At 43.2% G+C, this 16,241-nt stretch overlaps 1 protein-coding gene across 1 annotated transcript; it reads right to left on the bottom strand.

Annotated features, from left to right (window-relative positions):
• Positions 1 to 727: 727 nt before the first annotated feature.
• LOC107042845 lies at positions 728 to 2,504 on the bottom strand. The gene is made up of 4 exons (XM_015264048.1): positions 2,360 to 2,504; positions 2,235 to 2,308; positions 1,133 to 2,153; positions 728 to 984 (listed from the first exon to the last, which is right to left on the bottom strand). Exons 1-4 carry the CDS (start codon positions 2,502 to 2,504, stop codon positions 728 to 730), a joined length of 1,497 nt encoding a protein of 498 aa, XP_015119534.1.
• Between the last annotated feature and the right edge of the window lie 13,737 nt (positions 2,505 to 16,241).

Here is a 16,241-nt window from a genome sequence, read left to right as displayed (position 1 = left end):
AAAACGAAGATGTGTCGGTCGGCAACGGTGAATCGTCCCGTCAGGTGCTGGGACCGAGCCAATATTACTCCGAGCTGAACTGGGCCTAGTGGCCCGGGAATATCGACCGATTTCAAACATTCTTCCCCACGATCAGCAACCATGGTTGGCTGATGAGATGGTCTATGAGGGTGAGCTATAATATAAAGAAAAGATCAGTTTCCCGATAAAGGTTTTCTCTATTTAACCATTGAACTGTCCGATGATCGGTTGCTGGCCAAGCATGAGGGTCTCCAGGTTCATAAATGTCGTAAATCCTATCCGGACTTCGATCTCCGCATCCTCACTCCTAACTTCAGCGGTTGTTGAAATCCAGACGTGAAGGGCCGTGAGCCGTCGCCGGTGAGCTGACCTGATTCTACTCTTCGTATGGTGAGATGGTTAAGAGAGCCAGCTTGGCGATGGGTCCCGTCAGCGTCGTCTGAGCTGTCCTGATGAAGAAAACCCTGGTGAGTCCGTCCTGGCCTGGGTGAAGAGCAGTCACTCGGGCGAGCGGCCATTTGGTTGGCGGAAATCTCTCGTCAGTGAGTAGAACCAGGGAGCCGATCTTGATTTGGTGAGTCGGGTGGTGCCATTGGATATTGATTGCAGCCGTTGAACAAATCCAGTGGACCACCTCTTCCAGAATACTTGAAGTCTTTGTTTAATGAGCTGCTACCTGGGGTCGTGAGATGTTGATCTGTTCCAATTATGGTTCTGGATGAGTCGTGGGAGCCTGACCCCACGACTCATCCAGAATCTGGAAAAGACCTGGTGTCAAGGCTGAGCAGTCTTCAGGGTCATCAATGAGCGGTTGCAATGGTCGCCAGTTGAGTACAGCTTCGATCTGGGCCAGGAAGATGGTGAGTTCCTCGAAGGTGAGCAGATCCTCGCCGATGGTACGGTTGAGATGGAACTTCCCCGACTTTACCGCCACTTCCGATTTTCCTCCGAAATGAGGTGCACCTGGAGGGTTGAACGACCATTGATTTCCATCGTTGATAAGGAGTTGGGTCGAGCTGTCTTTATTCTGATGATCTTAATGCGAAGAGCCGTTTGAGTTCGCTATCCGCGCCGAGGAAGTTGGTCCTATAATTGCTGAACAAGGATTTACAGATCCCACGACGACTCGTGAACCGACCATAGGCTGCGATGAATCCTTCCGCTGAGTAGTCTGACACGACCTCGAGATGAACCGCTGAGGTGGTCATGCAGACGAAGATTGCCACCCAGCCCTTGTACGATGTGTGACCCCGCCCTTTCCATGACCTGAGAGACACTGGGCCGGCATAGTCGACTCCAGTGTTGAGAAAGGCTCGAGCGGGGGTGAGTCTAGCTGGTGGCAACTGGCCCATGAGCTGTTGAGCGCGCGCTCTACGTTGGCGAGCGCATTTTATGCACCTGAGAATGAAGGAGCGTACTGGTGCCCGGCCTCCGAGTATCCAGTAGCTCCTCTTGAGCTGGCTGAGTGTGAGTTGAGTGCCCCCGTGGAGCGTTTGAAGATGAGCTTGTCCGATGAGTAATTGGGCCAGTTGAGATTCCTTCGGAAGGATTGCCAGATTTCTGCTCTCTGGATTGATATGAACGAACTGGAGCCGACCTCCAACTCTTAAGACCCCTTGGTGATGAATGAAGGATGTGAGCTTGTTGAGAGAGTGAGATTTAGTGAATCTCTCACCAGGTGAGATGGTCCGGAGTTGGTCCTTGAGGTGAGCGGCCTCAGTGAGCTTGATCCAGATGATGCGGGCCTCTTCAAGATCACCGAGAGTGAGTGGATGATGGAGAGAAAAGTTCGGAACTCTCCTAAGCCGAGCGATGAATCTTCGGCAGATTGCGGTGACCCTGAGTAGACGGTTGAGAGATGAATATCTGTCGATGAGATCCCAAAGAGCAAGTGGTTGCACGTGCACATGTAGTACATCTCCTGGTTGTCCCTCGAGGTCTACGTTGAGGTCCTTTTCTAATACGTGAGTAGGCCATGATAAGCTGTCGTGATGGAGCCAAGACGGTCCTGAGAAGCGCAGTCTGCAGGATTCGCCTTGTCTGGTACCAATCGCCAATGAGCATACTGAGTGAGCTCCTGGATGAGTGATACCCGATTCTTCACGAATTCGTCCCCCCTTGATGAATGTGAGCTAATCCAGAGGAGCATGACCGATGAGTCCGTCCAGAGATAGGTAGGAGTATTCGTGAGGTTGTGTTGATCCTGAACATACTTGACCAATTTGGCAAGAAGCAGCGCTGTAGTGAGTGCGAAACGTGGGATTGTCAGCCGCTTGAGCGGTGCAACCTTGATTTTGGAGCAGACCAGTGTGATTCGAGGTTCATCGTGGTGATATACCTTGAGATAAACCACGGCTGACATCGCCACTTAGGATGCCTCGCAGAATCAGTGTATTTCCATGACGAAGTCCGTGATCAGTCCAATCCACCGAGGCATAGTGATCTTCGACAACTGTGTGAGTTCGTTCCTGAATCGTTCCCATTGTTTAGCAGTTGTCGAAGAAACTGGTTCGTCCCATCCCAATTTTTCTATACAAAGAGATTGTAGCAAGGTCTTGGCGTTAATCACCACTAGTACTAGAAATCCGAGTGGGTCGAAGAGGCGAGCTATTTTCGATGAGATGACCCTCTTTGTGATTGATTCAGTTTCCGGCAAAGAGAACGTGAATCTGTCCGTGCCTGGATTCCATGAGACTCCCAAGATCTTGGTGAGTGATCCCTTGTCCTTGATGGATCGTTGTTCTTGAGAGGTGCTGTCAGGTCTCAGAGCACAGTTGAGTACCTGATGAGCTGTTCGAAGGAGTTCCTCATCCGAATCAGCCCCTCCGCATATATCATCAACATATCGTCCTTCGATGAGCGGTTCCACTGCGAGGGGATATTTGCATCCTTCATCCTCGACGAGCTGGAGCCGGACACGCATGGAGAGAAATGGAGCTGACCTTATGCCATACGTAACTATAGTGAGTTGATATGTGATGATAGCTCCATTTGAGTTGGTCCAGAGAATTTGTTGAAGCGGCCAATCATCCGGATGAACTCGAATTTGATGGAACATTTTGGTGATGCCCGTCATGAAAATAAGCTTATGCCGGCGAGAGAAGAGGAGTACATCCGCGATGTCCCTTTGAAGTTTTGCATCTGCGTGCATGAGTTCGTTGAGTGATCGTCCTGAGCTTGTCTTGTTGAAGCCATTGAAGACGACCCTGAGCTACGTCGTCTTGCTGCTTGCCTTGAGAATTCCGTGATGATGGAAGTAATACTCCGGAGGTGCGTGAGCTCGAGGAGAATGCAGACCGTTCGAGATCCTCAACCCTCCTCAAGCCGTGGTTTCATGTGCTAAGGTCATCTCGGGGGCCGTATACCCCCCAGTGAGCTGACGTGAATGAGCTGATGATGTGAGCTGTCCGGAAGCCCGACGCATATGGTCGAGGTCCTCGTATTCCTTGAGGAAGCCCGAGTAGAGCTGGTGATAAGCCTCAGCACGTGAGAATTTCCTGAGCAGATGATGAAAGCAAGCAAGAGCGGAAGCTCGTGACTCGCCGAGCAGTTCTGGTGATTCCATAAATGGAAGCCGTACAACGTAAGGGCCTGAGCTGTCCCTAAAGTGAATGCGCCTGAAGTACACCTCGCACTGGGCCTCCTCATCCGTGAGCTGACTTTGTGTGGTTTCTGGAATTTCCTCCTGAGTCCAAAATTTAGTGAGCAGTTCATTGAGCTCTTCGTTTGAGACCGCTACGTGAGCTGTTGTCGCTTCGTTTGGGTCTGAACCTTGTGTTCGCCCGAAGATAATCCATCCAAAACGAGTGAGTTGAGGCGTTGGTGATGATGTTCCATTGGTGACGATTTCAGGCTGAATGAGTTGTCTATATACATCAGCACCAAGAAGAATGTCAATTGGTACTGGTTTGACAAAATCGCGATCAGCGCGTTGAAGTCCTTGAAGGTGATCCCATATGAGCTGAGCCGATGAGAATGTGGGTAATGACGTTGTGAGCCGTCCAAGAGCATAGGCAATGACTCTAAGTTGAAAGTGAGAGTAAGTAGACTGTAAGTTGAGTTGTACTTTGCCTAATGCTGGCCCAGCTGCCGTGTCTCCGATTCCTGAGATTCGGAGTGAGGTCTTGGCCTTCGTCAAACCTAGCCGACGAACGAGCTGATCTGAAATAATGAAGATTTCCGACCTTGGGTCGACGAGGACTCGGACCTGATGTGCTGGTCGTTCTGGACAGACCAACAGAGCAACGCTGGTAGCCAAGAGAACTCCAGAATGGACATCTTCAGCTGATTCCAATTCTGATGCACTTAATGAGCTGAGCATGAGACGGCATTCTGAGCAGCTGAGCTTCAATCGGAAGGCGTCACTGTCCCTGACGCGGACGGAACAGCGTCGTTGGAGTGGGTGTTCATCACCACCGGCACTCAGTCCTTGGGGCTGAGCTGGTCGTGGAGTGCTGAGTCTGTTGGCCAGATTGATGTGACTAATCTGACATCTGTGAGTGCAGCAATGAGTGGTGATTGCTGCTGCCAATCTGGCACTTCAGACGTAAGCGATAATCCTTAACCGAATGACGTCCGAGACAATTGTAGCAGAGGTATCGGCGTTCGGCTACCTCCCTACGACCCAGCAGCTCGAGATTCTTGAAAGATGAGCAAGACGAGATGTAATGGTCACCTTTAAACATGGAGCACGGGTAGGTGAACTTGCTCGAGGTGAGATTGGCTTGAGCGGGACGGTTCGGTCGATTTGGTTGAGTTGGAGCCTACGAGCTCTTACTGGAACTGGAATGCTGAGACTTCACGGGCGAGGTAGGAACCCGTGCAAGTGAACCTGGCTCGATGCTCTCCATCGGCAGGCAGGTCCTGGTGGAGGCGGTCCAGAAATGCAGCCCTGGAGGTATTGAGCCCCATGGTAGCCTCAAACGTCATTGTAAGTGGGAGGTAAACTGTCAGAATAAATTATTGAAAAAGGGAAAAAAATGCAGAGCATACGCAAAGATGACTGCAGTTCAAAACTGCAGCGACAAATATTGATGAGCAGCCAAGGAAGAGAATTAAGCAGTTCGTAATTAGCGAGCCAGTGAAAAAAAAACCCGGTGAGCAGCCCAACGCCGCCAAGAGAAACAAGAAACTCAGAGGTGTGAGGAAAATATTCGGAAAAACCGTGCAAAAAATTATATATATTATATAAATGCTACTTAGCCAATTGCGCTAAGTTGAGCTGGGCCAGTTGAGTCAAACACCAGAGGAGTGGCAGTCGGTTGAGAAGTTCCAGAGAAATCCCCCTGCTAGCTCAAATTCAAAAACCCCACAGTTGAGCTGTTCTGGATCCGCCGCTTGAGCACCGTTGCGTCGGCCGAGTAGTCGTGAGCGGAGCCGCCGAATGAACACCACTGTGCAGATTTATCCAACACTCTCGGAAAACCGCGCGAAAACACCGAAAAACCGAAAAATATTCCACCAATCCGGCTTGAAGGACCAAATTGTTTTATGATTGGCTCAGAATTGGTGGAACAATTGAGAGATGACCGAGATTAATACGGATTTTCGGGAGAGGGCGAGCGGGTCATAATAAATCACTGCACGTGCACGTGGTTTCCACAAAAATTCACAGTATATTGTCACTATAATTAATGTTTTCACAGATTCAATAATTCACAAAAATAATGCAATTAATTAATAATAACTAATTGAGCTGTGCACTGACAATTAAGGTTGAGCCGAACTATAATTGATAAGAAACAATTGAGCGGACAATGGGTTATGTAGTCGAACGGTAAATCAAATACACGTGGAGTGCGGTAGGACGTTCAAAACGCAAGTAAATACGAGGTATGAAAAACGCAGATGTGTGGGGTCGGTCGGCAACGGTGAATCGTCCCCTCAGGTGCTGCGACCGATCCAATATTTCTCCGAGCTGAACTGGGCCTAGTGGCCCGGGAGTATCGACCGATTTCAAACACTGTTAGACCTGGAAAGGTAGTTCATTGTCTGAGAATCCAAAAATTTCTATCGCCCGCCGCCTCTTGAAAGACTGCAGAACAATTTCTGAGTCCCCTAGAGAATGAACACGAGGCACTCTCAGAAGAGCATTCATATGGAGATCAAAAACCGCGCCAAGGACATTGGTCCTGACGACTTTTTTGAACATTTTTAAAAAATAAATCTCTCATATTTACATTTTTCTTCATCGACATTATGTAGAAAACCACACTTTTTAGTACCGTCCGTATCAGCGACTGATCGGAATTCGCAATATTGAGTTGACATTGATAAGTCCAGATTTGGAAAACATTCAAACGTACAAGTGACTAAGAAAAGTGATGGATTTGTAGCTTAGTTTTGTAAAAAAAAGTCTATCGTCCTTCGACATGATAAATTCATCGATAGTATTGACCATGATCAGAACAAAGTTGGGTCCAGCCCGTTGAGTCAGAGTCTAAATGTCCATATCTACATAAGCACACGTATTTTCTCCACAAGAGGGCAGTTCACCGCTTTCAAGTCCAGGTACAGCAATGTGCGCAGCAACATTATTCACATCCAGTTGTCCACATGACAGATTGGTACATCACCAGAAGAAAATATGCTTGATTGCCATACTCCTTACATACACTGTAATGTCCAGAAATAATTTTCAAAATATTCCCCTGGAAATTCATCACTGTTACAAAATTCCCATTGCGAAAACTGATGAATGACCGACTTTTCGTCATCATTTCCCAATTCTATTCCCTCAACATACATTTGCCACCCGTAAACCTGACGAAATCGAAGACAGCACAGCCCACGCTGTTGCTAACTGTTCAGCGAAAAATCCAAGTGTTGCACCACAAAATTTAGTGGGTCATCGCTCAATTCCATTCTTAAAATTATAAATCAAACCAGTCGTTTATCGTTCCTCGTCCCGAGTGGTCGAGTCTTAAAGGGGGCTTCTCAGATTTCTCTTAAAAATGGGGGGGGAGGGCCTTTAAGAGAAATCTAAATTTTCTTTGGTGATCGCGAATTTGTCAAGTTACTGGTGGAAAACGCTCACAAAATCGAACTACGTTTGCGTGCCTTCCTACATAGTAATTTGCCGTAAAGTCGATTAGTGCGATACTGTGCGTGGTAACCTGTCGAATAATAGTAGACAGCTGTCGGGCGTATTTGTGTAGGGTTACTGCATCCTTGAGTCGAGATGGGTTTGAGGGGTTAATCACTGAAATTTTCATCAAACTGTATCGAGTATTTAGAATGTGAAAAAAGATAGGCTGATGTAAGGTATATACATAGGGCTTAATTGTCGTAAAGAAATCATTGGTTTATTGAAGGATTCACAGATCAAAGTTTTACTAAGAAATTAATTAAAACCGAAATCAACTTATTAAAACTCCAAACTATTTCTATCATAACGAAATTACCAATGTTTCACCACTTAAATTTTGAGCAATGAATGTAGAATGTAAATTAGTTTCCTAAAGACCTTATAAAATCAAAATTGATAATAGTAATGAAATTATTACACTAGTTTTGAACCGAAAATGTCAGAGTCAATGAACTACTTAATTAAACGACATTAGAAAGTCATAAATGGATTACATAAAATTCTTTCCTGACTCCTGATAAATTCTTCATTATTTAACGCCCCGAAAAGGACTGCGAAGCGTCGTCCTAATTAATAAAAATTGAAAGAGATTGATGATAATCCTTTGAATCATCCTTAATTGATAATTCAAGTCGTGTGTTTCGGATATTTTAAAAATAAACGTTGTCCGACGCTGACAACGTCTCCGGACATAACAACACAGCAAAAATTACACAATTGAATTGTGCACTTGCATCATGTCCGCACAAAAGTATTGCACACATGTTAATGCCAACCTTCAAAAATTGCACATGCATTCAATTCCATAGAACCTTTCAACACATGGAAATTAATACGCTCGCCAAGAGCACATTCATATTCTCCACATTATCCAATAAGTATTCATATCTACACATTGCGCGTTTCAAATTCCTCTGTGTGTAGTTTCAATAACACACCAAAAACGTGTGGAATTTCATAAAAAAATTGAATGCCCTATGTATTTTAGATGTGTAGTTTCATCGAAAAATAAAATATCGGTGTGTTATTCAATCTACACGTTGTGGAATTTGAAATGCGCAATGTGCAGATATTATTCCGTATCAAGATATGCGACAGCGTATCGGCCAAGTTGACGTTTTACCGGTGTGACGTCATAGGCCGATGCTGTTGCGTATAATATGCACGACACAACTACTCCCCGAATGGTTTTTATTTTTTTTCTCGTAACACGAGAATTTCTCGCGAAATCCATCCTGGTAACTGACATTATATAAGTTGACTATGAGCTTTCTAACGATATTTTTACATTCTCGATAAATCAATAATAAATAAAAATATCCGCCATAGCAACCATCATAATGTAATATTTCGCGATATTATTTTCTCTCACCGTTAGATTTGTTCGTCAAAGTTGGCAACGAACATAATGTCTCTTTCTCTCTCTTTCTCTCTCTTCTTCCCTTTATTCCGGCTGTTACCGGTGGCGTTGGCAGCAGAGATTATAGGGGAGATTGCAAGCGCTTATGGAGAAGCAAAGAGGATAGACTAAAGTAGAGGCTCAGATCCGAGGGTTTGGCCGACCCCAGCGTGAGGCTAGTACGACCCCATGGCAGAGAGGGCGACGCGGTCGATTTCGGTGTCTGGCCGAGTTCGCTATTTCGGTAACTCGGCAGGGAGGGTATTTGTATCTGGAGGGTCCAGAAAAAGATTGGAAAAAATGGAGAAAGGTAAGTTCGAAAGTGGGGTTAATTTCATTGATAGATATGAACGAGGATGTTGATGTGGGATTATTTACTTCTAGTGTTATCAAGATTGGAAGACTAAAGTGAAGAACAACAAAGCATCACAGAACAAATCGCGAGGAGCAACTAGGGGTGTTCCTACAGAGCAGATTGTACAGAATACTAATGATGATAAACTTGTAGAGATCATAGACCCAGTTTTGATCAATGGACTGGAAGACATTGCAGAATCTAAGGTCGAGTTTGTAAGTATATGAAGGTATTTTTGATGAGCGATTTTTTACATGAAGTGACATTTGATGAAATTATCCATTTATCTTGGTAACGATTGATTTTATGGGAATATATCAGAACAGTTCTTTTGTAGCTGTGTGAATTTCCGACGAAAATTGCCTTTTGATATTTTCATCTAAAATCACTCATTATCACAATAATGGCATATGTAATCATCAAAGTATTGGAAGTATTGATATCGTTGGTAATCGCCTTTTTATCTTGATAGCGATTGATTTTATGATGAAATATCAACAAACTTTTTTGTAGCAGGATTAATTCCCAACGAAAATAGTCCTTTGACTTTTTCCCCTCAAATAACTCAAGCACGGGACAACTACATAGTGAATGAAACAGACATTGGATACTTCTCCAATTCATTATAGCTCTTTCATTATATCAACAGTTTATTCGTCGAATTCTGAAATATTTTCATAATTCTTTATCAAATTCTTCCATTTAGGATTTTCCTGAGGACAACAAAGATGAAGAACAGAAGATTTATGCTCCAGAGGTTGCTCCTGATGAGGGAGACAATAAAAAATCACAGTTGATTGATATTTTGACGACTGCTACTGATGAGGGGAAAGCTGAGGAACAGGAGATCGACGATTTGAAGATTCCTGGTGATGAAGAAATTGAAGAATAGAAAACTGATGTTTTGAAGACTGCTATTGATGAAGAAGAAGATGGCGAATATAAGGCTGATGGATTGAAGACTGTGTCTGATGGTGAAGGATATGAAGAACAGAAGACAGCTTGTGAGGATACATTGAGTCAGATTTTTGGATTGAAAGTTCAGGCTATAGAGGTTGAAAACGAGTTTTCGAGTGCAATTTATTCAGACTTCCAAGATGACAAGACTTCAATAGTTTTCAATCCACAATATAGTAACAGTACGGTTATTTCACAGTCCAATACTACACAGGGGAAGGATACAGAGGGCATCATGTTACTGAACGTTGAAGATGACGATAAAGAGAATGATAAAAATTTTGTTAATAAACCAAAAGTGGAATTCAAGGAGGAAAAATTGGATAAGAAAGGAATTAAAAAACGTGAGCGTCAAAATTTATGCTAACTCTCACAGTTGTTCTTCGAGGTATTTGCCAATAATAATATAATAATTAAATGTTAAGATATTTCCAGGTTCCATCAGGGCACGTTCAAATCCAGGTAGGAGGTTGGAGAGTGCCATTGCAACATCCAATGGAATGACTTCCATCATGTCTAGTGATCTTTCCCTGAAGAGTAACTTTTATAAAAGGAAAACTGAGATTATGGTGGAGAATCAGGGTGAGCTAAGGACATATCACCAGAGGAAAATTGAAATCCTGGAGGAGAACCAACGTTTGAAAGCTCGGAAAACCCGAGCATTAGAAAAAATTACAGAGGCGATCGCGAACTAAATTTTTTGACTCAAGATTTTCCTTCATAATTATCGGGGTTCCTCAAAGAGATTGCGTGCACTGAGCTTTCTTTCAAGTAGAAAAAAAATTGCAGGCAGTTTGAGATTTGTTGAGAGGTTTTACTGAGAAGATTATGAATATTCAGGTTACAAAGTTTGATACTGGAGAAGAAAAATACGCTACGCAATGTGTGATCGAGTCATTAACGTTAATTATTACTCCCGTTCAATGACTGATTAAGAGTCTATAATGCTCATTAGTTTTTAGAATCTGGGGTTGAATAGCTGATAAAAATAATGAGCATGGGGTTATTGTTCATCTATTCTATCTCTAAAAGAGTTAATTAGATATCACTTGAAATTTCGGGAATAAAAAAACCAATTGATTAGAATTAAGTTTATTGTTGAGTAGAGTCTACTCTGTTATTCGTTTTTATTCCCTATGTTTTGATTTGATGAGTACTCGTTCGAATCAGATAAGGTCCAAAGAAAAAAACCCCAGAGTTTATTAGAATTAATATCGAGAAGTGAATAGATTAGTTTGCCTTATTGTTTTATAGCAAAACTATTTTGAGTTGTCGACATTTTATCCATTCAATTTATTCTTTATTATCATCGAACAGAGAATCAGAGAATGAAACCAATGAGTGCATTATTTGATAGGTATAATAGATTATTTTCGTTTGTTACTTCACTCGTTTTATGAAAGTCTGACGTTATTGTGGGGAAAGAGGTGTGATACAGTTTCATAGGCAGAGTGAGAGACTGTGATACCCATTTTATGAGATTAACAAGATACTATAATAAAATTAAGTATATTTGATATGACAAACAGGGTAGTCAATTAGTAACGACGGAGTTTGAAATGCAGTTATACCTATTTCTTCAACCAATTCTACTTTAAGTATACTAAAGATGTAAACCATTGAAATAATAAACATTGTTTAAGTTCCTACGAGTGTTTTTTTTTGGCTTTCAATATTGTCTTATCGGTGGAAATCACGTGAAGAAAGCTGCAATTAACTGGCGTTGACGACTTCTCCCTCGGCTCAATTCTGGATTAACCCTTCTTATAACAGGTGCATCCCCCTCTTCAGGAAACTGTCTGTGGATGCCGAAATCTATATCTTCGCTTTCTTGGGTTATCGGTGGAGGTAGGATATGATTTGCAATGCAAATATTGTGTAAAACGATACATGCATTTGTTATCTTTGCTGCTGACACTGGATCATAGTGAAGGGCTCGACCCTTTTGTAAGCATCGAAACCGGATCTTGAGAACAGCGTTAATTCGTTCAATCAGTGAGCGAGTATGAGTTACTCGACGAGTATATCGCTCTTCTAGTGAGTCAGGAGCAGCATCGAGTATTGGTGTCATTAGCCAAGGACGTAGACCGTACCCAGAATCCCCTGTAAATACAATTGTATTTAATATGCGATCAACAAGGATACATATTCGATATGTTTCAATGAATAGAAAAATACCGAGCAAGAAGAAATCGTCACGTCCAGTTGCATGAAGTCTACGCATCAATGGGAGTACTTCACTATTGTTTCATATAAAACTATCGTGAGATCGTCCTGGATACCTCGCATTCGCATTGAGAATACGATGATTAGCATCACAGATCTAAGGTATAGAAACCAACATGATAATTATAAGTGACAAAGAGATATTGGTTGTAACCTAGATTGGGATGGATGCATACCAACTGCACGTTTAACGAGTGATAACCCTTCCGGTTCACATATAAGTATTCCACGTCATGTTTGGGTGCAGCAATTGCCACGCGTGTGCAATCGATGCACCCAATGACCCCAGGAAATCGACAATTTTCGTAAAAGCTGTCGTGGGGAAGGCATTTTCACGTTAGGAATTTTGTCATTTATAAATTTTCTTTAGTTTGAATCAAATGAACCTACTCCCAACGAATTTCTTCCAGTTCTCCCAGATTTCGTGGAAGTGAACCCAATCATTGAAGACATCAGGTTGGTTCAGAACGTCAATAACTTCATGGATACATCGGCTCACTGATGGTTGAGTGATAGCCATATACATATTATGCCCGACATCATTCTGGAAACTCCCCGCTGCCATGAATCGTAAGGTGCTCAAAACCTTGGAAAATTTGATAGCTTTCATGACAAATGGGGTTGCATGATGATATTAACAATGGGCGAAATGGACCGCATTTCAATATTACCTTTACCGTTAGATCCAACGCTGATCGTCTTGAAGGAGCAGGGGTACGGTCAGTCACGAGATCAATTAAATCATCCACTAGCGATTTATTCAAGCGAAAAAGCTCGACAAATCGATTCTCTGGAAGGTCAAATGGATGATACCGCTTATGGAAAATGCGTGGATAACCTCCTCGCCTTTGAGCTTCGTCCACGATTCCAACCACGAGATCGAATAAATGAGGAGCATAATCAATTTCTTTTTGTTTTTCGAGTTCAAATTGAAAAATAACTTATTACACGAAACAATGGGAAAGTAATAATTACACTAGTGGCACTCGTTACGATCTGAAGAGAAATCTGCCTATCGATTGACAGGTCATACGTTTTTCATGGGTCGAACGTTCAATCGTATGCGAGCGAAGAAGTCGCACGGGAGCGGAAGGGGTCGTATGGGAGCCAAAGTCGTATGCGCACAACTTCGAACCAAGCGACCCCGAGCGTATACGATTCCATGTCGTGTACGACGGACCGTCATTCGACCGTACGATCCCAACTCGAGAATACCCTCCCAGTAATAGCAGTCCCGCTGTCACAGGGATAGTTTCGAAGGGGAGTTTATGCCCTCCTCGTCCTCAACATGTTCTTAATGTTTTTCAGGTGATTCATTTGCTGGATAATTAATATTAAGGAATGAAACTCAGACGGTGTGATGGAGAAATAAATTCCCCATCAATCGATTCCCGTTGCATCCCTTAATCTCTGTAACAAAAAAATACAAACTACGACAAAAGTCATGGGCCAGTGAGAAAAATAATTTTCTTCTCGGTGCACACTGACTTTTCACCATTCGCCCGTGACTTAAAAATTCACTTCTCCCCTCCTAATTGAGATTAAGGGATGAAAGTGGGTTAATTAATGGAGAATTTAATTCTCCATCGAATTGCCCTTTTTTCATCCCTAATTTTAATTAAGAGGGAAGAAGTGAATTTTTAATTCGCGAGCGAATGGTGAAAAGTCGGTGTGCGCCGCGAAAAAATTATTTTTCTTACTGGCCCCTGACTTTCATGGCAGTTTTTATTTTTTTGTTACAGACATTAAGGGATGAAAGAGGGTTAATTAATGGAGAATTTATTTCTCCGTCGAACTGCCGTTTTTTCATCCCTTAATCTCAATGAGGAGGGGAGAGGTGAATTTTTAATTACCGGGAGTCACTGTGCGCCACAAAACAATTATTTTCCTTACTGCGCTGTAATTTCCATGACAGTTTCTTCCATTTTTTACAGAGATTAAGGGATAAAAGAGGGTTAATTGATGAGTAATTTAGTTCTCCGTCAAACAGCCTTTTTTTCATCCCTTAATTTCAATTAGGAGGGAAAAGATAAATTTTTAATTCGCGGGCGAATGGTGAAAAGTCAGTGTGCGCCCAGAAGAAAATTATTTTTCTCACTGGCCCATGACTTTTGTCGTAGTTTGTATTTTTTTGTTACAGAGATTAAGGGATGCAACGGGAATCGATTGGTGGGGAATTTAATTCTCCATCACACCGTCTGAGATTCATTCCTTAATATTAATTAGCCAGCAAATGAATCACCTGAAAAACATTGAGAACATGTTGAGGACGAGGAGGGCATAAATTCCCCTTCGAAACTATCCCTGTGACAACGGGACTGCTATTACTGCCGAGTTACCGAAATAGCGGACTCGGCCAGACACCGAAATCGACCGCGTCGCCCTTTCTGCCATGGGGTCGTACTAGCCTCACGCTGGGGTCGGCCAAACCCCCGGATTTGAGCCTCTACTTTAGTCTATCCTCTTTGTGGAGAAACTTCAACCGCAAAATTGCGTAGCGGTCGCACATGAGCTAATTTTGAGGCCGTACCTGTGAATAAAGCAGGGCACGAGTCCGAGAGTGTCGATAACGGCGTAGAGTGAGCAGAATCGGAGGAATCGGTGGGCTGGGAATGCTATGAGATGAAAGTTACAACGGCGTTCAAGGAAACGATATAGTTTTCAAGCGCCGAGTGGCCCCGCAATATTTGCGCTCAATTAAAAATTCATTTTTCCTCTCCCAATTAAGATGGAGAGATGAAACCAACGGCATTCGATTGAGGATTAAATACTCAATCGACCGATACCAGTTCCATCCCTCCGTCCTCCAGGGGGGAGTGTAAAACTGGCGTTGAAAGTCATGACGGCGCAGAAGAAAACGATACAGTTTTTAAGGGCTGAGAGGCTCCGCAATATTTGCACACAATTAAAAATTAATTTCTCTTCTCCTAATGAAGATGGAGAGATGGAACGAACGACAATCGATTGAGAATTGAATTCTCAATAAATGACAACGGTTTCATTCCTTCATTTCAATTAGGGGAGGGGGCGAGAAATAAATGTTTAAATTGGTGGAGCCCCTCCGGCCTCACTCGACGCCGGAAAACCGTTCGGGGTTACTTCGCACTTTTGAAAATTCATTCCTCTGTCTTAATTGAGATTAAGCAATGAAACTGCTGTCATTCAGTGAGAATATAATTCTCGATCGATAGGCGTTGGTTTCATTCCTTCATCTCAATTAGGGGAGGAGAAATCAATTTTCAAATCGGTGGAGCCCCTCCGGCCCACTCGACGCCGAAGAATCGTTCGGGGTGACTCCGCGCTTTTGAAAATTGATTCCTCCGCTCCTCATTGAGATTAAGAAATGAAACCGGTATTCATTCATTGAGAATTCCATTCTCAATCGATTGGCGTTCGTTCCATCTCTCCATCTTCATTAGGAGAAGAGAAATTAATTTTTAATTGGGTGCAAATATTGCGGAGCCTCTCAGCGCTTGAAAACTGTATCGTTTTCTTCTGCGCAGTCGTGACTTCACCGCGAGTTTTCCACTCCCCCATGGAGGATGGAGGGATGGAACTGGTATCAGTCGATTGAGTATTTAATCCTCAATCGAATGCCGCTGGTTTCATCTCCCCATCTTAATTGGGAGAGGAAAAATGAATTTTTAATTGAGCGCAAATATTGCGGGGCCACTCGGCGCTTGAAAACTGTATCGTTTCCTTGAACGCCATTGTAACTTTCATCTCACAGCATTCCCAGCCCACCGATTCCTTCCCTGACGTGATTTCGATCCCCACTCTACTTCTGCTCACTTTACGCCGTTATCGACACTCTCGGACTCGTGCCCTGCCTTATTCACCGGTACGGCCGCAAAATTAGTTCATGCGCCACCGCTACGAAATTTTGCGGCTGAAGCTTCTCCATAAGCGCTGGCAATCACCTATAATCTCTGTTGGCAGCATTATTAGCTTCCCGCGCAATCTCCCCCTCTTATTATGTTAATAGTGCTATACTGCATTGTGCTACTCATTGCGATCACTATGCTTGCTTATTAAGAGATAACAAAAAAGATTGGATGTACATTGATGATGCCGTTATTTCAAAAATTCGATGGCCGCGGAATGCTAAAGATGTGTATATATTATTTTTGGAGAAAAAGAATGAAAATTCGAAGAAAAATTAATTTTGGTGAAACTGCAGAAACGTATTTTTTTCC

The sequence above is a fragment of the Diachasma alloeum genome, unplaced genomic scaffold, assembly GCF_001412515.2.
Source record: "Diachasma alloeum isolate Michigan unplaced genomic scaffold, Dall2.0 Dall_scaffold_00530, whole genome shotgun sequence".
NCBI classification, from domain to species: Eukaryota; Metazoa; Arthropoda; class Insecta; order Hymenoptera; family Braconidae; genus Diachasma; species Diachasma alloeum.
This window is presented reverse-complemented; position numbering and strand designations above follow the sequence as displayed.

Bases quoted from the DNA above. Each gene is read 5' to 3' on its own strand.
- LOC107042845 (XM_015264048.1), bottom strand. From the start codon at position 2,504: ATGGGAACGATTCAGGAACGAACTCACACAGTTGTCGAAGATCACTAT. The intron at 2,309-2,359 runs GTATATCACCAC...TCCAAAATCAAG, and splicing joins CAGCCGTGGTTTATCTCAAG to GTTGCACCGCTCAAGCGGCT. The intron at 2,154-2,234 runs GTATGTTCAGGA...CCTCTGGATTAG, and splicing joins CTTCTTGCCAAATTGGTCAA to CTCACATTCATCAAGGGGGG.